At 42.7% G+C, this 27,365-nt stretch overlaps 1 protein-coding gene across 1 annotated transcript in view; it reads left to right on the top strand.

Moving 5' to 3' along the window:
- Positions 1–27,365, top strand: part of ANO4 (anoctamin 4) — a 416,340-nt gene that overhangs the window by 303,667 nt on the left and 85,308 nt on the right. The window contains exon 10 of the mRNA XM_027855801.1: positions 643–774. Coding sequence (XP_027711602.1) covers positions 643–774 — 132 coding nt within the window. The remainder of the gene's footprint in view (positions 1–642; positions 775–27,365) is intronic.

Below are 27,365 nucleotides of genomic sequence, written 5' to 3'. Positions count from 1 at the left end.
TTACAACCATAATACTCCATTGCCACAACTTTTTATTGCAACAATATGCCATTGATATGACATTCTACCACCATGGCATGCTGTAACCATACTACTCCACTGCCACAACATTCCATTTCCATGGCATTCCATTGCCATGACATTCTGTTGCTGTTCACAACATTCTATTCCGTTGCCACAATGTTCTATTGCCAGGATATTATATTGCCATGACATTCCATGGTCAGGATATCCTGTTGCTATCGCATTCTATTTCAAATGCCACACCAGCAGTTATTTTGTGGTCATTGTCCTCTTCGTGGTATGTCACTAATTTCCCATGCTGAATTTTCATCAGAGATGCCCACAGAATGGAAACATAGGGAGATTCCAGCCATAAAATGAGATTGTTTTAGGCTGCGTGCCGTGAAAGCCTGAGGTACTATGTAGCTGGAATCACAAGTTGCCTATTAGAAGGGCTGGCATTCAGAGCAGGTCAGAGGCTGCTGTGTGGCTCTCTCCACCTTGGGTCATCCTCGGGGAATGGGGATGGGGCATCTGTGTTTCAGACATAGTCTGACTGAGCCTCTGTGACTTCACTGAGGAATCCCAGGGTCATGCTGATGGACTTTCCTGTCTGATCTTGCCTCCCATGTACCACAGGATCGATAAACAAATAAGCAGGTTTCGAGGATGGTTACCTAGAAAGCCTATGAGACTGGACAAGGAGACACTGCCAGACCTGGAGGAAAATGACTGCTACACTGCCCCTTTCAGTCAGCAAAGGATCCATCAGTGAGTGTTTCTGGTTAAAAGCATGTCCACAAGCATGGGCAGAGCTTTCCCCTCCCCTAGAGCTTGGTGGGGTGGGAGAGGGGGCAAGAAGGAGACTAGCTCAATTTTTTATTTTTATTAAAAACATTTTAGAGATTGACTCTTCCTCATCCAGGCTGGAAGTGCAACAACCAATTAGGAACTTGATGCCAGCACTGGCCAGTCTGGGAGCCTTGACTTACTGTCTTTCTGACGGAGGACTATTCACCCCTTCTTGGTCAGTCTGGTGGCCTCCTGCTCTTAGAGGCTCGCCATATTAGGGTGGGACTTAGTGTGGACACCCAGTAAGCTTAACCTACTGCTGCTTAGAACTCTCAAGCTCAAGTGACCCACCAGCCTTAACCTCCTTCTCAGTTATCAGGGACTACGGGTATTCACCACCACACCTGGGAGGCTAGCTTTCAGTTAGCTGGAACCACTATGCATTGAATCTTTCACTTTCCTGAATTCAGAGAGAATGGTTCTAGCAGAATCCTGAGGCAATGTGGCCCCGTCAGAGGCGCATGTTCTGGAGTCAGACAACTTGGGTTCAAATTCTACCAGTGTGACTTGGGGCGAGTCACTAAAACTTAGAAGTTTCTTCCAGAGTGAAATGAGGTGGTTTGACTAGACGGCCTTTGAAGTACCATCTCACTCTAGATCTGTGTTCCTCAACTGATTGTTCTCTCTGAACCCCAGTTCCCTTATCACCCAGGTGACTTGGGCAAGTCATTGACCTCTCTGGGCCTCAGTTTCCTCATCTGTAAAATGAGGGTGTTGGTTAAACTTTTGATTTTAGAAGATCTGCAAGCTTGTATATCAGTGCCATAGGTTACCTTTGTAATCCTATATATGTTATTTTATATGTTTAAAACCACGAGAAGGGGTCTCCAGGCTTCACCAGACACTGCCAAGGGGAGCCACAACACAAAACAGGTTAAGAACCCCTCATCTAGATCTACGATCTTAAATTGATTCTTCTTTCTGAGCCTCGGTTTTCTCATCTGTAAAATTAAGGGGTTGGCTTCAGTGGCCTCCAAGGTCTTTTCCAGTTCCGGATATAAGATCCTAAGTTGCTTCCTCTCTCTGGGTCACTATTTCCTCCTCAGGAAAAATAAGAGGATTAGTGTAGACAGCCTCTGACATTCTGTGTCGGTCCAGGTCTATGATCCTGAATGATAATGCCTTCAATTTCCCTCTCTGTAAAATAAGGGCTTAGCCCCTGAAGTCATTCCCCCCCCCACCACACACACACACACACACACACACACACACACACACACTCTCAGCACTCCTGATAAGATCCTGTAGTCCAGTGGCCAGTCCATTTTCTTCATCAGCCTGCTGTTTGCGTCCTTCCTCCGTCTGGTTCCTGTCTGCCTCATGGCCTATTTCCTAACCCTCCCTTACACACAGACAACTTGCCTTCAGTGATGGAGCCCACAAGCTCTCCCTAGAACTCAGCATTCCCTCTCCTGTCTCTTACCTCTCACCCTAGCTGCTCCCCATTCCTGGGATGCTCTAACTCCTCAGTTGGGCTTTTGGAACCCTTGTCTTCCTTCAAGGCTCAGCTCAGTGGTTGTGGTGCTACCTCTTATGTGAAGCGTTCCCTGATCCCTGAGAACCCAGTGATTGCTCCTCTCTTGAAGTATCCCCCTTGTATTGTCTTGGATAATAGCTCTCTCCCTCCCTGCCCCAGCAGAAAGCAGACTCCTAGAAGGAAGACAATCTTTATCTCTTGGGTGTAGCACAATACTTGCACATAGTAGGTGCCTAATAAATGTTGTGAGTCAAGCCCTGTGGTAGTTACTGGGTGAGAACCAATTTAGATAACAGAGGATAGAGGCAAACAGAACAAATGAATGGGCCTACCAAAGCATGGCCGGAAAGAATTGCATTGCTGAGGGACCACCCCTGGCCCATCTGTCAGCCTGGGCCTGAGCAAAATGTAGCCATTGGTATGTTGTAAGGTAAAGTGGTGCTACTTGGGCATAGCGGACAGAGCTCTACACTTAGACTTGGATTCAAATCCTGTCTCAGACTCTTACAAGCTTCTCTTCATCTCCCTTGGCTCAGTTTCCTCATCTGTAAAATGAAGGGATTCAACTCGATGGCTCAGAGGTCCTTTCTGAATTCTAAATCTATGATCTTATAACTAAGACTAGGAAGAACGGGAGAAAAAAGCTTCTGAGATAATAAGATGCTTCAGGGGCATGGCAGGGCGAGTAGCATGAATGGAAAGCCACCAGAGAAAAATCTTTTCTCTGGACTAAATCCAGGGTGCCCTATGCACACCCTTGGGCACAGCCTCCCTCTTTGCTGAAGCCCCGAGACACCCTGATACTTTTTCTCCAGAGGTAAAGATGGTACCAGGAGCAGTGATTGACTGGAGGAGCCAATAGGCTACAAATGACTTGGGGATGAATAATTCAGGATCATTGACCTCATGGGGAATGTTTGGGAATAGAAAGTCAGACATGGGGGAAGATGGCATGGGGATAAACAGGGAGGAGAAAGTCAGAGAACAGACCGTGTGCGTCACAATGTGAGAAGGGAAGGGAAGGGAGGCAGCTCCTGAAAATCCTGCACTCAGGGTTCTGTGGGCTGGGAGGGGAATGACTCCTTGAATATTCAAATGGGTCACTAAAAAAGCTCTAAGAAACACAAATCAGAATCCTTGCCCCAATCAGGTGGAAGCAGAATATACTCAGGAATTTTGATAACTTGGGTAAGTAAATTAAATTTAAATATATATACATATATATATACATAAAAGAACATATATATATACATGTCTGTGTGTATATAGATATGTGCATATAGAAAAGAAAGAAAAACTAAGAAGGAAGAAGAAAGAAAGAAAAGAAGGAAAGAAGGAAAAGAAAGGAAGAGAAAGAAACAAATACACACACATACCCTCAGTTGAGGTCAAGACAAACAGGACACTACCCCCTTGGTGGAAAGACAAAGACGCACTAGCTTGAGGCGATGGCTGCCACAGCTGAGAAGCAGAGCACGGGCCAAAGAACCATACATGATGTCAGCACCCACTAAATCTGGTGCCCTGGGCCAGTGTGCTTGTTGCTTCAGCTTTGTTAAGTCTCCAGGAGCTGACAGTGGGAATCAAGGAAGGCTTAATTTTTAACTTCAAGGTTAGAGACTGGGAGAATTTTTATAAAGGAAAAAAAAAACCAACAAGAAAACTGAAATTTTTATCACTCCTCATTTAAAGTCTGGTCATTTCTCCATTGCTAATCTTGAGATTTCTGAGACTAGTAATAATGTTGCTATTAAATCTTCTTGATTCTGATTAGCATGCAAATTGTTGCCTGGTGTCTCACTTGAATCCCATGTGTTCTGAAGCTCTATTGTACCACTCAGAAAATGGAGCTGATAAATAAATGGGTGGGGAGGATGCTTCGTTCTCCCCACTTCTTTCGCCAGGGCCATTGTTTCAGCCTCTTTCTCCATCAATAGCGAATGATATTATCTACAACATTCCTGGGACCCTCTTCCCCCAAATCTGCACAGTTTTGTGTGACTTCCTCTAAATACAGAAACTGTCTCTAAAAATGTATGATGGTCACAAGCTCATGACTCCAGAGCTGGGAGGGACCTTAAAGGTCATTTTCCTGAGTTCAGTCTCCCAGTGAGGAAAGGAATACGACCTGAGTGAGAGCAGAGGCAGTATGGTGTAGGCCACTGGGAAGATAATAACCTGAGTTCTCAGGGATTAGATTACATTAGCCGGTTCACCTTTCCACAACTAAATCCCATTGATCCAATCTCTGAAAAATTTCTTTCTTCTGTCCTTTCCTCTCTCTTTTCACTGCCGTTACCCTCAAATAACTCTCCGTTCTTACCCATCTGAACTACAGGACTGGTCTTTTGGCTCTCTGATACATTTTTCAGGACACTAGCGTTCTTGTGCGTGAATCTGATCGTCTTACTCCTCTGCTCCAAAGCCTTAGATGGCTCCCTATTGCCAACCAAATAAAACCCCCCAAATTAGCCTACTATTTAAGGCACTCCATACCTTAGAGCCTCCCTTGAACATCACCGAAGGTGACTTTGACCGAGTCACCCAAACTCTGGGCTTTATCTCTTAACTACAAAAAGCCTTTTCAGCTCTGGATTGGCAGGTACCTCACCTGCACCAGAGGGAATAGAGTAAGAAAAGGCATGGAGTCAGCTTCATCTGTAAAATGGGAATAATAATAGTACCTCCCTCCCAGGTTGTTGTAAAGACAAAAGAGATAATATATGCAAAGTACTATATCAGTACTAGTTATTAATGTTGTTATATGATGGGGAAAGAAGGAAGAAAACGAGAGTTGGTTAAGCACCTACTATGTGCCAGGTACTGTCCTAAGCACTTTACAGACCTCATCTCGTTAGATCCTAACTACAACTTTGGCAGGGGCGGGGGGTGGGGGACAGGTGCTATTATTTTTCCCTCACTTTATATTTCAAGAAACTGAAGCTGAAGAAGCTAAGCAACTTGGGGAATCATTTTAAAATACAACTTTAAGGTAAGTTGTAATTTTTCCATGAATGGCATGCTAAGGGGATCATATTTTTTTTTCTTATTAGATCCTAGGGAATGTTACCAAGGGTGTAACCTCACTGGGCCTGTGCTTCAGAATATGACTTAGACAGAGTTTCATAAGGTCCTAGGCTGCAGAGGCCATCTAGCCTAACCCATTCATTATTATACGTGGGGAAACTGAGACCTGGGACTGATAGGATCATAGAGCTGGTGCTACAAAGGAGCCCAGAGAACGTCTAATCCAACTCATTCCTCATTTTATACAGACTCAGGAAACAGAAGCCCAAGGAGAAGGGGCTCATTAAAAGTCACGCAGGTAACATGCCATCCAAGGTACCATCGACGCCGAGGCCGTCTGCATGCAGAGCACTTTCAGAGACTAGTTGGACTATTCATTGGAGTGATAGCGGCAGTGCGGTTCTCCTTTCCACATTGTGACTTTCCCCATCACGATTTTGTTGTATTGCGGGGCAGCACAAGAAATTAAATGGGAATTTTGGGGGAGTTTTGCAGAAGCTGCAGAAAACATGCAAAACCAGCAGACAACACAGAAGAAGTTTAGAAACTCCGAAATGCATCAAATATATGTATAGTATTGTATAATATCAACCCAAATTTTACAATAAAATACTGCAAATACCCCATGAAAGAAAAGGAAAGAATTCAGACTTCTTCTCTGGTACGAAGGGAGAGCCAAGAAATTTTACATGGATTTTCCAGATTGCGGGGGCGCCATACCCCTAACCCTTGCAATGTGGAAGGGATAACTGTAGTTACTGCCTAAAGATCTTGGCACAGTGCCTAGCTCATAGTCGGTGCGATATAAATGCGTATTCCCTTCCCCTTTAGGTGCAAGTGATATATCAGTGGTAGGATCGGCAGTATTTAACAACTAACTGGAAATTGGGGTGAAGAGAGGGAAGACTCCGAGGTAACTGAGGGGGCAAGTCAGGCTGATGGAGAAAATGCCATTGGCAGAATAAGGGATTTAGGAGGAAGGGAAGGATTTGTAAGAATGATTTGAGTTCTAGACATGAGTTTGAACTGCTTAGTGGGACATACAGGTCCCTCTGTCCAACCAGAGACTGGAAATATTAGACTTGGGCTCTGGGGAGAGGTTGGGGCTAAAGATGCAGATTTGGGAGTCACCTGCCTTGGGGGGATAATTGTTTGGTATCACTGAAGCCAGAGGAGTAGAGATTGTCAGGAAAGATGAGGTTGACCCACTAAAGAACAAGAATGAGAAAGCCTGAGGAAAGCTCAATGGATTTGGCAACTGAGGAAATCATTGATGACCTTCAATTAACTGTGCTTTGTGTGTGTGATAGGGGAAGGAGAAAGGAGGCAGCAGTATGTTATCTCATCAGTGTGGAGATATCCTGGCAAAAAAACTCTATTAATGCAAATCAACTCCAGCCCTGGAGTACCTTATCATCCTACAGATCTGCCTGAGGCCCTGAGAGGTACTTGTCCCACAGAGTGTGCCCACGGTCAGACAGCCAATATATGTGCCAGCAGTGGGACTCTAGTTCAAGTCCTATTGACCCCAAGGACACATCTCTATCCACTTTGTCTTGCTTCTGTCAACTGATTGAACTCATTGGACTAACTGGTTCCTCCTAGATGTAGTTGGTTAGTCGGTATCAAGCCAAGGTCATAGTTAGTGTGTGTGAAAGGCAAGATTTGAACTCAGGTCTTTCTGGTTCTGAGGCTAACTCCATAATCCCTATGCCATTCTGCTTCTCATACTGTTATGAGGTTAATATAGAAGCATTGGAAATATGCCACCAGCAATAGATATTCCGTTTCATGAGTATAATTAGAAATGCTCTGCATGAGTTGTCAATAATGTCTGGTTATGCCTGAATTCAAAGTGGATGAAACTGGAATAAATATGATAGCAATAATGACATCAGCAGCCCTGAGCACATGGTCATGGAGTTAGGCTAAACACATCTTTTTAGAAATTAAACTTCTGTCAAGGCCAGTGACAAGGACCTGGTCAGTTTTTAAGAATCCACTTATTCTCCATTTGCCTTTCTTGTTCTTCAGTGTTTTTCTGATTATATGTGACTGCCCTTCATATTTGAAATGTCATTGGAAATGATACTGTGGGTAGTGATTACTTAGAGCAAATCCCGTGATGGGTGCTTTTTCTACAGATAGGCAAAGGGAAGCAAATGTCATAGAGTGGTGTGTGACCCATGAGACAGCTACTCTATCTTTTCCCAAGAATTACATCAGTGCTGAATTACCATCCAAGGACACCATTATGCTAATGGCAGACAGATCTCTTGTGCCTCTCTCACATTTGCAAAGCTCCGGCTTTCCTATTATCAGCCTCTCGCCTTTCCATTGTACCATCTTTTGCTTTCTTTTCTTTTAGTGGAAAACAGTCAAAAAGGCAAAGCAAAGAGATTGGGAACCTTTTTTCAAGATTGGCAGATCCTTAATGGAAATGACAGAAACAAGAATGCTGTGGGTGTGTATTGCTGGTGTCCCCTACCAAAGACTAGGTCTTCTCTTCTACTGTCCTGCCTTGCCATCACATGGGACCTTAGGCTGCCAAAGTATGTGTCAGCATTTCACAGGCTGAAGCAGGGCCTCCCAAGCCAGAGGGTTTGGCCTATAGGCCCATTCAGAAAGGATCACAGATTCAGAGCTAGAAAGGACTTTAGAGGCCAGTCATTTTGGGGAGGTTTAGTAGGTATTAGAAACAGACTCTGTGTATATACAGTATGTACTCTTTGAGTCCTAACCAGATTAGCCAAGTTCAGAGAGGCCCATTACCAGTGGGATGATCCCATCACTGGTGATGAACTATTTTGGCCATAGAATCTAAGAAAGTGTGGAGGAGTCGTGATCTGCATCCGTGAATGGATGGAACCATAGATCTTTTAGAATTAAAGGAATTGTGTCGAATATTTTGAACACAATCACATAGACACACTTCTTTCACTGTGCCTGAAACGTCCTAGATCCTTGTATTTCTCTCTACCAATACAGCTTGTAACCATGCCAAGTTTTTGCATCTTCTTTAGCTTTGAGCTGGATTTTGCTGCAAATGCTCCCCATAGAATCCACCTCCATCTACTAGAAATCTTTCTTCCCCTCTTTTAATATTTCAGGGTTACGACTGCAACACCCAAGTCTTCAACCTGTTAAGCCTCATGTTCATTGAATGAGGAGTCTACTTTCTTTTCTTCTTGGAGCTGGGTCCTCCAGTCAAAGAAGCATTTATATGGCACCTACTGTGTGTGGGATTGCCCTAGTACTAGGGACAAGATAGGGATAGGAACTAGACCTGGGATTTCATTGATGTTAGGGGACTTACAGGTGAGGAAATTCCCTCTAAAAATGCAGGTCGACACCTGTTCTGCAACTCAGACTTAGAGGATGATCCAACAACAGTAATAACAACAGCTAATAGTGATACAGTACTTACAAGTTTACAAGATGCTTTACATATGTCATCTCATGTGATCCTCACAATAACCCTGTGAGGGAGGTGCCATTAACATCCCAGTTCTGCAGATGAGGAAACTGAGGCAAACAGAAGTTAAATGACTTAACCCAGGTCATACAGATGATCAGTGCCTGAGGAAGCATTCAGAGGCAGGTCTTCCTGGCTCCCAATTCAGTTCTCTATCCTCTCTGCCACCTAGATACCTAGGACACTGAGGAGTAAAGGTATTTGTTGGGATATCTGAAATCCTGGGCAATTTCCCAAATGTCATCTGGTCTGGGCACTAAGGATCATATGCAAGACGGAACCCAGGTTTTCCTAGCTCTGAAGAGAGCTTTCTCTCTATTGTATGCACCATATTGCTTCTATCTATATTAAGATGTTGTTTAGTCATTTCAGTCATGTCTGACTGTTTGTGACCCCATTTGGGGTTTTCTTGGCAAAGATACTGGAGTGGTTTGTAATTTCCTTCTCCAGCTCATTTTACAGATGAGGAAACTGAGGCAAACAGGGTTAAATGACTTGCCCAGGGTCACACAGCTAATAAGTATCTGAGGCCAGATTTGAACTCAGATTTTCTTGACTCCAGGCCTAGCACTCTATCCACTGCATCACCTAGGTGCCCCTTATAATTAAAATACAGACAGACAGGCACATGTACACACATATGTCTTTATATGTGTGTGTTTATATATACATATATACATACAAAGACATACATAGAGAGAGAAAGAAGGGGAAAGGGGGAGAGCAAAAGAGAAGAAGGAGGGAGGAAGAGGAGAGAGACATAAACCCAATCAGACACAACTCAGTTTGACACATGAGCTGAGTGACCATGGGCAAATAGAAGGATAATGTGATCAGAATTGTCCTTTAAGAACATCACTCTGGGGGCAACTATGTGGCGCAGTGGATAGAGCACTGTCCTTGAAGTCAGAAGGACCTGAGTTCAAATCCGGCCTCAGACCAAACACATGACACTTACTAGCTGTGTGACCCTGGGCAAGTCAATTAACCCCAATTGCCTTGCCAAAAAAAAAAGAAAGAAAGAAAATCACTCTGAAAGGATTAGAGTGGGGGAATGACTTGAAGAAGGGAGACCAATTAGGAGCCCATTGCAATAGTCTAGGGAGAGAAGTCATGGGGGTCTAAACTAAGAATGTGTCTTTGTGAGTAGAGAAAAAGATGTCAGACGGAAGAGATAAGCTGGAGGTAGACATGACAAGATTTGGCAACCAACTGGTTATATGACTTGAGGACAATGAAGAGTCACGATAGGCACCACCATTGTGAACCTGGGTGACTGACTAGAAGAACAGTGGTACCTTCAAAATATGTAGACTTAGAAAAGGGATGGGTCTGTGGGAAGACATAGTGAACTCAATTTTTGGACATGTTGAGTTTGAGATGTCTGTGGGGCATTCAGTTTGAAACATCCAAGTTAGCAAATGGAGATAAAGAGACTAGAGCTCAGGTGTGAGGCTAAGGATGAATATATAGATTGGAGATTTATCTGCCTGAAGGTGATAGTTAAACTCCTGAAAGCCAATTATCAACGAGTGATGGAATGGAAAAAGAGGGAGCAGGACAAATCTTGGGATGTGCCCCCGTATATGGGGCAGTACTTGGAGGATGGGCAGGCTAAGTAGACTGGGAAGGAATGGTCATTCAGATAGAAGGGGGGAGAACCAAGAGAGAACAGTGTGACAAATGCAGAAAGGAGAGAGTATCCTCCAGGATAGGAGGGAAAGGTATTGGGCAGTGTCAGATGCTGAGGAGAGGCTGAGAAGGAGGAGGTTGGAGAACAGATTTGGTGATTAAGAGACTGGTGACTGTGCAGAGAGCTGGTTCAGCTGAGTGAGGAGGTCAGGAGTCAGACCGCAATGGGTTCAGGAGAAAGAAGTGAAGAAGGGATTGTGTTGAGTGTAGACTAGTTTTCCTGGGAGCTTAGCTGAGAGAGAAGAGTGATACAAGATGATGGTTTGAGGGAATGGTGGGGTTGAATGAGGGTGGTTTTTTTTTTTTTCCAGAATGGGGGAAACTTGGGTGAGCCTGTAAGGAGCGAGGAAGGAACTGGGAGATAGGAGCAATGATTGATGAAATGATCAGATGAGAAACGTGGTAGGGATGGGAGAATGGGAGATCAGGGGGAGCATATAAAACCGTTCTTTGGCAAGAATGGTTACTTCTTCATCAGAGACTGGAGTTAAGACGAAGAGAAGGGATGACATCAAGAGATTTTGACTTGTAGGGAAGGGAAGGTGAGGGAGCTCACTACGAATGGTCTGTATGTTCTTAATAAAGTATTAAATGAAACCTTCAACTGAGCAAAGGACGGGGAGTTGTGGGTGTTTTGAGGAGAGTAGAAAAGGTTTGGAGTCATCTCTGTGGGGAGTAAGATACAGTAGCAATTAAAGAGGAGTGAAAAGGTTGGCTTCCTCTGTCTGACAGAACATTGCTGATCTTCCTTGATAGAAAGGGTTTTTTCACTGGGAGTTCCCAACACCAGTAACAGCACAGGTCCGGGAAAATTACACACACACACACACACACACACACACACACAAACTCACTCATGTATATGTGTGTATGTATGTATATTTGTGTATGTATGTATGTGTGTATATATGTGGTATATATACACACACACAATATGAGAATTTGTATAAGTATATAGATGAGCTATGTATACTCTGTATATATATATATATATACACACATACACACAGTATATAAAAATACATTAAGTATGTGGAAAAGTAGGTCTTAATTCTAATTGAAGTTGAGGGTGTGTGAATGTATATGTGTGTATCCTATACATTGTATGTTTACATGTTTATATGTTTTCTATAGGACCGATTTTTCCAAAAGATCCAGTGCTGAATTTTATATATGCTTACACATTGCTACACATTTCACTAGTATAGGGAACTCCCAAGTGAGGAAACTCTCCCTACCCATGCACATTGCCACCTTCTCTGCAACATGTATTCTTAGAGAGTTTCCTAGAGTGTTGAGAGGTTAAGTGACTTACCCCAGGGTCACACAGCCAGTGTGAGTCAAAGGCATAATTAGAACCCAGGTGTTTCAGGTTCTAAGGTCAGCTTTCTATCTATGGTACCAAAGCTGCTTCTCCATCTCCCTTTCTTTCCTCTCCCCTCCCTCTTCCTCTCCTTCCCTGTTCTCGCTCTGATACTCCAACAGATCCCTGATCTCAAAGTGTGAGCTCCTTCCTATAGTTGGCTCAACATCCAGGCAGAGACCTACCAAATCTTATCCATGTCCTCCCATAAGTTTGTCATTTAGGACCCTCCCAATATGTTAGGGCCTTCCTTGTACTCTCTGCACATTGTATAATTACCAGTGGAGTATGCAGGCTGTCCACTGGTTGTTACTTGTCCTTGCTATGTGGCCAGCCCATCATTTTTTTTTCAGTTGGACGTTTCTCCAAAGACATTCTCCTCCAAACCATTTTGGAACAATTCCTCCTTTGTAGCAGGTTGCGGTCTGCCCACACCCACCATCCTCCTCTCTGTTGCCCTTTGGGTGACCCTCAAGTTGAATTCTTTAGAGAACCTGGTATTCCATGAATAGCATCCTTCCACCATCAACAGAGGATTACCAACAGTAAAAAGATAAGCCTTTGTTTAAGATAGAGGCTTGGGATCTACAATTTCCAAAAGGCAATCCAGCCTTTTTCTCCAACCTAATTATAAATCCTCCATCAAAATCCTTCTCAATTGCCTCATTGTGCTTATCAGTCTATGGACCTCTGACAGGCATTGCAGATGGACCAAAACCTGAGCCCAGAATTAAACAGGAAGACAAAATCAAGCCAGGTCACATTTGGGAAATTGCCCAGAGTTTCACTGATCCCGAGTTGCTCACTGCTGAAACAGCTCATCTTTTTAAACCAATAAATGCTTTTTCATTCACATGCTCATTCACTGGTATTGGGCTATAAGGCTACAAATTGTGGAATATGAGGACCTCAGAAGAACCAAAATGGCAGGAGACCCCAAAGGAATGGCAAAGCGTCATGTTGACCATCAGTAGGAGCAGTAATGGTATGAAGGTGGAGGGGAGCGGTAGTAATAGTTCACAATTCCATAGTTCCCTTTAGAGTTTGCAAAACATTTTACATAGGTTGCTTCATTTGGTCCCCCTAACAACCACGTGAGTAAGGTGCTATTATTATTCCCGTGTTACAGATGGGAATTTACAGAAAACTGAAAATAAGCAAAGTTGAGTGACTTTTGTCGATAGTCAAATAGGTACTAAGTAAGAGAGGCAGTGTGGAATGGCAGAGAGAGTCATGGATCTGGAATCCAAGAATTAGTGTTGAAATCCCACTTCTCTCACTTACTACTATGTGCCTTTGGGCAAGTCATGTAACCTCCATGAAGAAACCTCAGTTTCTTCATCTCTAAAATGGGGAGTGGTAAACTACAACATGTGTTTTTAGGTGTTTTTGTGTCTTGGAACCCTTTGGCAGTCTGGTGAAGCACATGAACTCTTCTTTGAATAATGTTGTTAAATGCATAAAATAAAATACATTGGATTAGAAAGGAAACCATTTCTGTTGGAATACTCTAAGTCTATGATGCCACAATTCTGTCGAATGCAGGATTGGAACCCAGATATTCCTGACTCCATGTTGCCTCTCTCTAGCAGATCACCAAGGGAAAGGTGGAGTCAATGACATTAGCTCAGACACACACATGGGTAGGAAAAGAGAGAGCCCACCTTTGGGCAGGAAGAGCAAGGGATAAAGTCCACAGCCTGGGTATATTACAGGGCTGCCCTGGAAGTCTTACCAGAACCAAGGACAGGCCTCGGCACACTGGATGAGTCTTCTATGGAGAATCTGGGGAACAGTTTAGCTGAGAAGTAAATGAGATGACAAGACATGATGTGGGAGCTTGCAATCTGCACCACTGGAAAGAGTGCTCATAACGATGAGATCACAGAGCCATGGATGCATCTAGGAAGTCATCAAAACGACTGACATGGCAGGGTGGAGAAAGAGAGAAAAAGGAGAGGGAGAAGAGAGGAGGAGAAAGAAAGATGAGAAGGAAGGAGGAGGAGGAAAGGAAAGAGCAGTACACTTGGAACATTCTTACTGCACTTAGAAAGGAGTCAGGAAGTGTGGCCGTATTGGTGTGGACCTGTCATTGGTATAGAGGCCTAGCAATGGGGAAGCTTCCTCTGCCAGCGCCGATTGGTATCTACTCCACAAGAGGCTCAGGGGGCTGTCTCAGCCAGTGACAGGCTAAACAGCAACCCCAAGGTTGAGACAATAATAGTTTTATGGCAGAGGCAGGACTCAACCCAGGTCTAGCCGAGACTAGATCTCTACTCATTAGACAACACTGCCTTTGAATAGCTGGCTTCCTCTGTGTGTTTCTGTGGGGAAGGTATGCTGCAACCTTATATCAGGGGCAGGACTGACATTTTTACTACAGATTAGCTGGCTGAAATATGTAGGTATCTGATTATGTCTTTGGGCCTCAGTTTCCCCCTTTGTAAAATGAGAGAGAAAGAATCTATGAACTCTGAGGTCCGGGTCTCAGTCTGTGATACTTTGAATCAGCAGACAGGAGAATGGAGATATCTAAAAAGAGTAATGCATTTAGTCACTAATGACTTAATATAAATAAATGTATTGGATCATTGTTTAGATGCCTAGGTTTGGGGAAGTGTACCTAGGAGAAGGGAAGATTTGATGAGGATGAGGATGGAACAGTCCCAAGCCTGGGCCTGAGAGTCTAGGGAGCAACAGTCAACAGTCCTGAGCCTGAGGACAGAAGCAAATGGAAAACGCTCTGCTGAGCTTCAGAACATCATAACAGCTGCAGAGTACTTTGAAGAGTTTAGTTGGTGATGAAAAGGAAATGGAACGAGGGTTACACTAGAGACAGACTGTTCACTTGAAAATCCTAGAATCACAGATTTAGAGCCGGAAGAGGTCTTTGAAGTCTTCTGGTCCAACCCCTTCATTTTCCATTTGAGAAAACTGAGACCCAGGGAAATCAAGCGATTTGCCCAAGGCCACTCAGAGAGGGCCCCCAGCGGAATTTGAACCCTGTTCTGATCCATACCTGGATCAAGTTCTTTCCCCTGCCTATCCTGAGCATGAATCTCTTCATTTTAAGCCAAGGATCATTCGCATATTAAAGGCACATTTTTGCTGTAGCCATCAGCAAAGTGTTCATATATAACTTTGTAAACACACAGAGCAGGTACCTAGGATCAATCAAATCATCTAGGAGATGCATTTGGCAATCTCGCCTCTTCAGCTTGTGTTTATTTTTATTGATCTCAAGGCTTTAGAGAAATCCCTCAGGGAAGGAGAGGGAGGTTGGGGTTCATTTAGATCCGATTGAATGTTTCATTTTTCTGCCCCCAGCGACTGCAAACTATCTTGAAACACTTGTTTTATTACTTTTGTTCATTCTTTATTGGCCTCCAAAAGGATGCTGGTTGTTTTTATTGATTTGTGCTGTCAGGGGAGACCCAGATGAGTTCAAGAAAGTTTGAGGTTGTTATGGAAATTAAGCAAATGATGCAGTCCAAGGCTCGAGTTTTTGCAGGAGCTGGGATTTCTGTTCAGTGTTCATGTTATTTATGGAGCCATTCTTCGGAGAGCAAGACCAATTAGTCAAAAGAAGCCTCTGTCCCGGGTATCAGGAAACCCAATAGCTAACCTGCATTCTGTGAGTTAGTGCTTTGAAACCACCTTACCCAAGTCACTCATCCATTGTATCCCTCCATTATCTTGTCTCTAATTTTAAGATGTTGCCCCTACATGATGAGCTCGTATAAAACGCTCTGCACAAAGGTGCTATCGAGTAGAATGACCTCACTTAAATGCATTAAGTCAGCCTCACATCCATAGAAGCTGCTGTCCAAGGTCTCATAATGAGGGTGACCTTGGCTACCAAACTGGGTTAACTCTTTGAGGGCACTGATTGTTTTTGGTTTTGGTTTTGTGTCTCCAGAGCCTAGAAACACCCAGAGGCCAAGTCTGAGAATGTTCAGATTTGGGACAAAAATGGTATTTGATTTGTCCAAAGCAGAAGTCATCTGAATGTTCCATTTTATGAGTAGGAAAAAGAGGGGCAGCTAGGTGATGCCATAATGGATAGTGAACCGCTCCTGGAGTCAGGAGGACCTCAGTTCAAATCCAGCCTCAGTCACGTACTAGCTGTGTGACCCTGGGCAAGTCACTTCACCCTGTTTGCCTCAGTTTCCTCATCTGTCAAATGAGCTGAAGAAGGACGTGGCAAACCACTCCAGGATCTTTGCCAAGAAAACTCCAAATGGGGCCAGGGAGAGTCAGATGTGTCTGAAAGGACTTAACAACAACTAAGTAGGTAAATGGGGTTTGATTTACAAGCAGAGGGAGCCCTCCTGTTTAAAAGAATAAGTCAGTTTTCAGGTACTTTTCCTCCTTTTCTTGTGTGTGTGTGTGTGTGTGTGTGTGTAAGTTCACTCCTGTGACATTCTTGGTCTGGGGAACTCCCAATGCGGAAACTCCTCCCACCATGGAGTTTGACAACTCACCTGTAACTTAGTCTTAAAGACTGGCCCCATCCATTGCTAGACAGATGCCTGGGGACAAAGCTGGTGTATGTCAGAGGCAGGTCTTCTCTCCTCCAAAGCTATTAATGTCACTCCATCCACTCTGCCCCTCTGCCCTCTTCATACACTTCCAAATTCATATCTTCGGCTTATTCCGTGTACTTCTGAATCCAGGGGACCTTACTCTATCCTTAATAGGAACATGTCTCATCAGCCCAGCCAACATGACCCATCAGGACCCACTCGTCTGACTTGAGGAGTTATTCAGCCCACTGTTCCACATTCAGCTTGCTTGTTGAATCAGAATATTGACAAAAATGGCTGAGAAGACAAGCTCCCCACACTGGCTTTTTTTCTCCTCCCCCAAGATTGTGCTGTCTCTTCCACTCAGGGTTCCTATTATTTCTGCTTCAATAATCAGTTACTTCTCATGGGTCCAAATTATGTCCAGAATCCAGTCCTCTTGATGTATCCGTTACCTTTAGAAAGATGAAAATATCAGGAAGGCAAGTCTAGAATTTATTAGTCTCTCTGCCTTTTACAGTGTGAGGCTGGGAGCAGAAAAGCAGGTCCTTAACATCATCCATGACTTCTCTAGTGCCTGCTCTGATGAGCAGAGTTTTAAAACTTGTCTGCCAAGTTTCCTGGTCCCATGGGACTGCCAGATAAAAGAACCAGAGTGATGCTATCAGCTGTTCTGATGTTCCGAGCAAGAAAGGAAGGACCTGCCTCTTTGTTCATCAGAAAGGAAGCTGAGTGAGGACTCAGAGGACCAGCAGGCCTGGGTTCAGATCCCACCTCTGCCACTTGCTAACTCTGAGCCTCAAACCTTGAGCCTCCCTCACCCTCTGGGGCTGAGCTTCTTCTTTTGTTATTATTGAGTTATTTCAGTCAGATCTGACTCTTTGTGACCCCATTTGGGGTTTTGTTGGCAAAGATATTGAGTGGTTTACCATTTCCTTCTCCAGCTCATTTTGCAGATGAGAAAACTGAGGCAAAGAGGGTTAAGTGACTTGCCCAGGGTCACACAGCTAGTAAGTGTCTGAGGCCAGATTTGAATTTGGGTCTTCCTGACTACAGGCCAGGTGTTCCATTCACTGTACCACCTAAGTTGGATTTGAACCCAGGTTTTCCTGACCCCTAAACCCAGCGTTGTCCTTTGTGCCACACTACCTCTGATAGCTAGATTGTATCAAGTACATTTTTATCTAGCCCAAGTTAACTTGGGTGAATTATTATTACTAATAGCTTTTTCTTCTTTCCTGAAGATTATGCCAATTCATTTTTTGAAGTGCCTTCATTATTTCCTGAAGAGAGTTGATATAATTCAGTAGAGATTAAGTACTTTATAAAATTTTAACTATGGGAACTCTGCTATGCAAGACTGGCTTTCTAAAAGAAGAGTCATACAAAATGAAGCATCTTCAATCCCAGAGTAAGGAGAATGCACTTCTGAGCAAAATAGTTTAGCTTCCCACACAAATGGGCAGAAGCACAGGAATGAGGAACTGGAAATCCTCTCCACTGAGGGGTGGCCGGGCTAGGAGTCCACAAAATTATAGAATTGGAAACCATTTCAGTAGCCACACAATACAGTGCAACCAATAAGGGAAAGGGAAAAAAAAACCCATTGAGAATATCTGGCAAGTGATCACTCAGTCCGTCGTCTTATTACGATTTATTCCCCTCCACAGACTCTGTGACCCAGTGATTCTGGCTTTGCTGGTGTCTGCACAGAACATCCCCATTCCTGGCTCCCTGCCTTACACCCCAGGCCTCGAATTCTCTTCTGCTTCCTGGCTCCTCTGACTTTGTTCCCATCTCAGCTAAAGTCCCAAGAAGCCTTTCCTGATCCCCCTTGACGCCGGTGTCTTCTCTGGGATTTTCTTATATACGTCTTGTTTGTACGTTGTCCTTTCCCCTCGTTAGATTGGGAGCTCCTTGAAGGCAGGGATAATGTTTGCCTTTGTATCCCTAGTGCTTAGCGCCATACCTAGACCATAATGCATTAGAACATAATAGGTTCATTAGGTAATAACTAGAACATAACAGATCAATTAATGCTTCTTGACTTGACCTTTTGAGAGTATTCTCTCTTCTTAAATCAGCTCATTACATTTTGAAATAGGAATTTTTTTGGACCGGAAATTTGCCTCCTAGGGACTTCTCCTCTCATCCTTCCACTCTTACTTGTTCCTTGCGGGACCCCTAGAACAAGTACAATTGCTCTGCCACTTGCCAGCCCTTCAAATACTTGAAGTCAGCCTGAGTCTTCTCTCCCCCAGGCTATCCATCCTCAGCTGCTTCGCCTGATATTCTTATGATCTCAAGGCTGTTCATCATCCTGAGTTGCCCCCACCACTGACACATTGCAAATTATCAGTCCTTCCTAGAATATGACCCTCAGAACTAAAGAAGATCTACCCCAGGTGGATTCTGACTAGTGAAGAGTATAGCAAGATTCCTGCCTCCTCGGTCCTGGAAACTGCCTCTCCAAGTAGCCCAACAATGCATTAAGTTTTTTTCCCACTATTTTATCATGCTGTTGGCTTATCCATAGAGTACAGTCCCTCCCCCCCCCCAAAAGGAAAAAGTCCAAATATTTTTCAGATAAACTAATATCCAGCCACGTCTTGTCTGTTTTGTATTCATGAAATTGATTTTTTGGTCCCAATGTAACATTTTACATTTATCTCTATTGGATTTTACCATATTAGACTTGGCCCAATGTTCTAGCCTCTGAAGATATTTCTGTATCCTGATTCAGTCATCCAATTTATTATCTTTCTATCCAGGTTTATGTCATCTGTGGATTTGTTAAATATTCCAGCTAAGCCTTTATCCAAGTAATTCATAAAAGAAGGTTATTTTGTGATCCTTAAACCCTTCCACAGTCCAGATACACTGGCTAGGCAAGCTAATTAGTGAGGATCATAAAACTAGAGGTAGCCTGGTGTAGTGGATAGAGGGCCCTACTTCAAATCCAGAAGGTCTGTATTCAGTTCTTGCTTTCAACACATCTTGGCTTTATCACCCTGGACAAATGCCTTAATTCTAATTGTCCACAGGCAGCTCTCCATGATTCTAAATTAGATGGATTATGCAGTAGTAGGGGGAATTTCTGTGCTAGGAGGTCCCTATACTGTTGAAATAACTGACTGGTAATGAATGAAAAAAGTACTTATTATGTGCCAGACACTTTGATAAATGTTGGGCACTTTCCTTCCCAGCCCTCAAGGTGTGCATATTATAATAAAGAGAGACAATACACATAGAGGAATGGTGGCCAAGAAAGGGAGTTTTGGTTTGGAGAATCACAGGGAGAATTATTTAATCTACAAAACAGTCAGTGTTCTTACTTTATCATCAATTAAGTCAGCTCATCCCTCAGGTGGGAATTCCAGAGATGAATCCATTAATTTTTCCTAGGGATTGGGAGTCTGGATTCTGGAGGTCTAATGCACAGGTTGCTGGTCTAGGATAGCAATCAGCATGGCTGAAGGCAAGATAGCCTGGATGGATGGATGGATGGATGGATGGATGGATGGATGGATGGATGGATGGATGGATGGATGGATGGATGGATGGGAGGGATATGAAACAGTAATGAGGGTGAAAGAAGAGAGGAGGAAGAGAAGGCTGGATTAATCTAGCCCTTTCTGTTCATAGCCCATTCAATCCTCACAATGATCCTGTTATGTAGGTGATGAACATTGTCTTTTATCCCCATTTTATTGAGGCAACTCTGGCTCAGAGAGTGTAAGGGATTTGCCCAAGGTCATGAGGCTAGTAAGAGGAAGAAATGGGATCAGAACCCAGTTCTTTTAATTCTAGAATCTAGTGTTCTTTCTCTTCATTGGACCTTGCAATTTCATAGGTTGTGGATAAGTTAGGCTTTGAATAAAAGTATAAAAATATAAAACATGAAAGTCAGCAGTTACTCTTAGTCTTTATTTGCTCAAGACATCGAGATTCAAGATTGCTTTGATGTTGCTAAATGAGTCCAACACTTTGGGAACTGCTGAGCAGGTGAACATGTTTATAGATGGGTGGATTATTCAAATCCACTCTGATGGATTTCAAAGCTGCTTCTTTCTTCGCAATCTGTCTTCCAAGTGAAATGCCCACTATTATTCATCTCTTCTGGTCCCATTTACGACTAAACCCTAACCTAAGTTACAGGCAAAGGGCTGGAGATTTCATCTCTGAAGAAATGTCTTACGGACCCTCCCTCTATTAAAGTAGATCTCAACCCATCTAACACTGAGTAAATGACTCCTAGAGAATTGCTTGAGAGGCAGAGAGGGTAAGTCACTTACTCAAGGTTACAAAGTTAGTAATTAAGCAACAACCATTCATTATGCACCTCATGTGCGGACAGTGTGCTGGGTGCTAAGTACAAGTGGTATTTGTGATTCCAAGGCTAGTGAACTCTATGTAATGATAATAATAATAACAATAATAGCATTTATATAGCACTTTAAGGTTTGCAAAGCATTATGCATGTTATTTCATTTGATCCTTAAAACAACCCTGTGAGGTCATTGCTATTATTAGCTCTATTTTGCAGTTGAGAAAACTGAGTCAGAGGGAGATTAAGTGACTTACCCAAGGTCACATAGCTAGTAATTGTCTGAAGGAGGATTTGCACTCAAGATGTCCTGACTCCCGGTCCAGTATTCGTACCACTTTGGTGCCTCCTTTATTTGGTATGAACAAATGGTATGGCCTTTAATAACCTGTACCTGGACTGCTTATGTAGAATCACAGAAGAATCTGAGATATTTTCCCCTTAAGGTGATCAGCCTTTTCAAATAAATTATCAAAAGGAGTGAAGGATTGGATAATGGCCATTTCCTAGACTTAGATGTACTTACCCTGCCATCCCCTTTCCCCAACAAAGTTAAGGTTCTAGTATGGAAGATAATTAGAACTGATTAAAAGTATAAGAAAGTGTTCAGATTTATAGTTAACAGTACCATCAAGGGATTGTAGATTTAGAGCTGGGCTGTAGTCTGGAAGATCATCGGGCCATGGATCTGGAATGAGCAAAGAATGAGGAGGCCAGCCTGGCACCAGCTCCCTCATTTTATAGATGAGGAAGCAGATGCCCAAGTTGATGAGGTGGCTTCCCTCAGATCACATAGGTTGTGCATCTCGGTGTTTTGTTTAAACTCAAGTCTTCTTATTCCAGGGCTCTGCTCTTTCTACTGGACCATGAGGCTTTTCAATTTATGACTGACATGCTTTCTTCATCACAGCCCCATGAAGTAGTGGTACAGGGATCATTAGCCCCATTTTTCAGATAATAAAACTGAGGCTCTGAGCAGTTAAATTCTATATCCATAGTCATAAAGCTAGTAAGTAGCAGCCAGGATTCACACCCAAGCTTCTAGATTCCAGCTTGTGTCCTCGTCCACCTCCTCCCAGCCTTCTTACCTTTCCACCTTCCTGCTGCTCCTTGGGTTATCTTTGTCTATTAGAATGTGAGTTTGTGAACTGAAAAAAAAAATAATTTAAAAGGAAAGTAAACTCCTTGAGAGCAGGGCCTGTCTTGGGGTTTGTATTTGTACTCTTAGCACTCAGCACGGTGCCTGGTGCATAGAAAGCCCCTAAGAAATGATTCAGCTGTCTGTGTTTCCACAGCTGCCAAGATGCCTCTTGTTAGATGCAATTAAAATAACTTGTCATCTCCTGCAAAGGAAAGGAGCATGACAAATTACCTTTGCCAGACAACTGTGTATTTGCATGTTACCTGTTACATCACTTGTCAACCTGCTTGTACCGTTTCCCTTCCCTCTTCCTGCTAACAAACATATTTAAGAGGAAACTCGAGTGGGAAGTTTACGCATGATGAGAACTAAAACCCAGAAAAATCTCAGCATAGGTTAGCCACACATTTTGGGGTGGGGGAAGATTAAAATTAATTGGATGCTGGGGCAGCTGGATGGCACAGTGGATAGAGCACCAGCCCTGGAGTCAGGAGGGCCCGAGATCAAATTTGGCCTCAGACACTTGATACTAGCTGTGTGACCCTAGGCAAGTCACTTAACCCCAATTGCCTCACAAAAAAAATAATAATAATAATAATTGGGTGCTTTGTTCTTCATTGGTTTTTCATTATTTCCAAGGCCATTATTTTAATGACAGTTGGCTGTATCACCTTTGTTTCTCCTTGTTAAAAATGAAATCTCCAGTTAAAAGTCTAATTAAATAAGTTACCTAAAGTATTCTCAGGGAAGCAATCAACCTTCAGTTGGATGCCTGGAGGGCTTGGTTACACGTACAGTTTGGGAGCGGTTTCTGCCCTGTGCCTTTAAAAACCATCCTTGTGTTCAAACCAAATTTAGCCATTAGAAAAGAGATTTTTAAGGTCTGGTGTTAATTTGTCCTGTGTCTTTCCCCTATGACTTTCTTTGTTGACCTTATAATTATAAATATTTTCTGAGGTTTTCATGTGCCTTTTAACTCCATGGCTTCAGCCAAAGTTAGTAACTACTATCCTTTGATTTATTTCTCCTAGAAAAGATCTTTCCTAGGCAAGGGTGGCTTACAGTAAAATATTATAACCTTATTCACACAGCCTTCAGGCACTCCCTGCTCTTCTGAGGTTGGATTAGATGTCCTTTTAGATCCCTTCTGATTTGGAATCAGTGGTCCTAAGACTTCAGATTCTGCCCTCTAGGGCCGCACAAGACACTGGAGTGGTTTGCCATTTCCTTCTCCAGCTCATTTAACAGATGAGGAAACTGAGGCAAGCAGGGTTAAATGACTTCCCCAGCTAGTAAGTGTCTGAGGCTGGATTTGAACTCAGGTCTCCCTGATTCCAGGACTGGAACTCTATCCACTGTGCCACCTAGCTGCCCTTATAAATGCTAGCTTTCATGATTATTGCTCGGCTTGCGGTCTGTTAAAACCCACAGATCATCTGTTTTCAGGTGAGTTGCTATATAGCCCATATGTTGTATCTGTGTGCTTGATTTTGCTGAATCTAAGTCTTCACATTCATCTGTCATTATTAAAATCTAATCTTAATAGATTTAGCCCAGTGGTCTAGCCTTGCAATGCTATTTTGGATCCTGTCATCCAGCATGTTACGTATCCCTCCCAATTATGTGTCATCTGCAAATTTGCTAAGCAGAACATCTTTCCTTCACCTAAGTCATTTATAAACATGTTAAGTAGCAAAGGGACAAGCACAGGTCACTGGAGGCCTCCACTGGAGATCTTCCCAAATAGCCTACCCCTGAAAAATCAATCCCTTAAAAGCCATTCATGTGAGGCAGCTAGGTGGCAGTGTTTAGCATGCTGGATCTGGAGTCAGAAGACCTGAGTTCAAATGCCGCCTCAGACACACTAGCTGTGTGACCCTAGGCAAGTCACTCAATCTTTGTTTGCCTCAGTTTCTTCATCTGTAAAATGGAGATAATGATAGCACCTAACTCCCAGGATTGCTGTGAGTATCAAATGGGATAATATTGCCCGCATTACACTGGAGTCTGTTCGTTTTACCGCTTCTGAAGCCATTTAATTGCATTGTTGTTTAGCCCATGGGTGGGGAACCTGCAGTCTCGAGGTCTCATGTGGCCCTTTGACTGAATCCAAACTTTGAGGCCTCAGGTTCCCCACCTCTGGTCTGGCCCCTACTATTCCATCTTATCTATGAAAATAGCATGAGAGATTTTGCCAAATGTTTTGCTAAAACCCAAGTAAAGTCTAGTGTATCTCATACTTTAGTAACACTTTTTGAGAAGGAATTTAGGTTACTGTAGCATTATTTATCCTCGATAAGACCATGTTGGTTCATTGTGAGCATGGCTTTCTTTTCTAGATATTCACTAATCATCCCAACTTTTACTGGCCCTTATAGCAAGCTCACTGACCAGTAGTCTGCATAGACCCCATTTCATTTCCCTTAAGAAAAAAAAAAGATTGGGAGAGGGATTGGGAGAAGACATATTTGCCCTCCTTCAATCCTGTTCTCCACAATCTCCTAAATATCAGCTCTCTGGGTTTCCAGCCCTCTGGTGAGTTCTTAAACCTTTTATGTGTCATTCATGGTCCCCTGGGGCAATCTGATGAAGCCTGTGGATTCCATCTCTAGATAATGTTTTTAAATATATAAAATAAAATACATAGAATTACAAAGGAAGCCAATTATATTGGAATACAGATATTGAAATATTTTTTTTAAAAAGTCTGTGGATACCAAGTTAAGGATTCCAGCTCTAGTGTGTACTTCATCTAGACCTTGTGAGTTGAACATATGAAGGACAGCTAACTACTCATTGCTTATCCTGGTTGTCATCGCGCTATTAACTATTTTTGTTTTGTATTTCCCAGTTCAAAAATCATTCTCCTTGGCAGAAAAAACAGAACACAGGAATCGAGTCCCTCTGCCTTCTCTTTGTCATCTGTTATCATTCCATTTACCCCATTCAGCACTCCAAGACCACCTCTGATATTCCTTTTTGGTTCCTGTAGCTAAATTTAAAAAAATTGTTGTCCCTAGCTTTCCTGTCCAGAATCAGCTTTTCTGACACCATTCTCAGAGTACCTGCCCCAATTCTGTGTTTCTTCTCTTTTGTCTATCGTCATTTCCATCTTCTGTACTTATGTTTTTAAAATCTAAGTTGATTGGTAAGTTTTCCTTGTGTCCATATTGATCTCTTTAGACAACTTTTTCCTTTCCTCCTCATTGGGATTTTCTCTTTGTGTCTTCTGAATGCCATTCATTTTAAAAATATATTTAATAATATTTTTTGTTTTTATGTCAACTAGATTTCTTCTCATACCCTTCCTCTTTCCTTCTCTGAGAGCCATCCCTTATATTAAATTTTTAAAAAAAAAAAAAGAGGAGACAAAAAAATCCACAAAATCAATCAATACAATGAAAAAAATCTGAAGTCATATGCAGTGTTAGACACCTGTGAACCCCTCATCTCTGCAAAGGCACGGGGAAGGTATATTCTCATATCTTTTCTTTATAATCAAGCTTGTCCTTTGTAATTTTACAACACTGAATTTCATTATCAGAGTTTTTCATCTCCTGACCCATAAGTTAGTCCATGATACCCTACCCTTTAAAATCTGTTCTCTTCAAATCTGGGCTGTGTTTCAGACGATGCCCACTTTTCCTCTCCTCCATCACACATTCCAACATAGAACAGTTCCTAAGTAGCCATTATTTTTGCCCCAGCAACCCGTTTCTCCGTATTTCTGAGAACCCCATCCTTAATATGAGCTCCTCCCTTGGTTCTACTACCTTTTGAAACTTGAAATTATCTCTAGTGCAAGTCAAGAAGGCACTAACTGCTTTGCTTTTGACAGAGCCCCTAGACATGAGTGGCTAACTGAAGTCTCCTGGGCCTTACTATTCCATGGTTCCAGGCCATGATTATGATTCTTTGCTCTGTTCCATTGTTTTGTTCAAAGAGTCTGTGCATGGGGGTCAGACTAGTATGGAAACAGATCCCGCATATTGACTTAGAAAGCCACAAAGTACCATTAGATTTGTTGTAGTCTTTTATTTTGTTAAAACACTTTCCAATTACATTTCAGTCTGGTTCAGGGCTGTGTTAGAGAGGCCTGCGGTCTCCTTGTGGCCAGTGGACAGTGAGTTTGACCCCTCTTATCTAGGGTAGACCCTGATGACAAGATCATATCTTTTTTAATTTCCATGCATTTTTGCTTATGCTTTCCCTATCTATTTCCAGGATTTCTACATATGAGCATATCTTCTCAGTAGAGGGGGGTCCCAAAAGTCTTAGTGCAGTTTCAAGGGATTAAATTTAAATTAAATTACTTAAATTTAAGTGATTAAGCTGAAATATTTAATCTGTAATCTCATACATGTGTGTATATATAGGTGGCACAGTGGATAGAGCACTTGCTGGGCCTGAAGTCAGAAAGACTCCTCTTCCTGAGTTCAAATCTGGCCTTAGACACTTCCTAGTTACGTGATCCTGGGCAAATCATTTAACCCAGTTTGCCTCAGTTTCCTCACCTCTAAAATGAGCTGGAGAAGGCAATGGCAAACCACTCCAGTATCTCTGCCAAGAAAACCCCAATGGGGTCACAAAGAGTTGAACACAACTGAAATGAAGGAACAATAAAAACAAAAGTCCATTTATACGTAAGCTTTAATTTATGCTTTTCTACCAATACCATCCCTTTGATGAATCCTGCTCCACTTGAATAAGGTACACTCTTCAAGAAACATACTCTAGATATGAGTCTCAATCTGACCAAGTCAAAGTGATGCTAATGAGGTACAGAGGATAGAAGGCTTACTAGCTTTGTAAGCCTGAACCTGCCTCAGTTTCTTCATCTGTAAAACGAGGATAACGATAGCACCTACCTCCCAAAGTTGTGAGAATCAAATGACACATTTTGAAGTGCTACATAAAGGCTGACTATTTGGGTGGTTGTCATTACTTATCTGTAACCCGTACTCTGTAAGTTTATGCTTGGACTTCTGGGGTCATGGTGTTTATCGATGGTCCCTTACTGGATTTTCTTGCTTTTGTGTTTCTGGATGCTTTCAGGGCTAAAATTCTTCTTCCTTTGTAGCTACTCTCTGTAGCAGGATTTCTAAACATTTTCTGTGTTATGGAGCCCTTGGGCAGTCTGGTAAAGCTTATGGACCCCTTCTCAGAGTAATGTTTTTAAATACATAAAATAAAATGTGTTGTTTAGCCATTTTTAATCGTGTCTAATTCTTCATGACACTTTTTAGAAGTTTTCTTGGCAAAGATACTAGAGTGGTTTGCCATTTCCTCCTCTAGCTCATTTTACAGATGAGGAAACTGAGGCCAACAGGGTTAAGTGATTTGCCCAGGATAATACAGCTAGTAAGCGTCTGAGGCCAGATTTGAACTCAGGTCTTCCTTACTCCAAGCTCAGCACTCTATCCAATGTACCATCTAGCTGCCTGTAAAAAAAAAAAAAATATATATATATATATATATATAT

Source organism: Vombatus ursinus, unplaced genomic scaffold (genome assembly GCF_900497805.2).
Source record: "Vombatus ursinus unplaced genomic scaffold, bare-nosed wombat genome assembly UNPS02011334.1, whole genome shotgun sequence".
Classification (NCBI taxonomy): domain Eukaryota; kingdom Metazoa; phylum Chordata; class Mammalia; order Diprotodontia; family Vombatidae; genus Vombatus; species Vombatus ursinus.
This window is presented reverse-complemented; position numbering and strand designations above follow the sequence as displayed.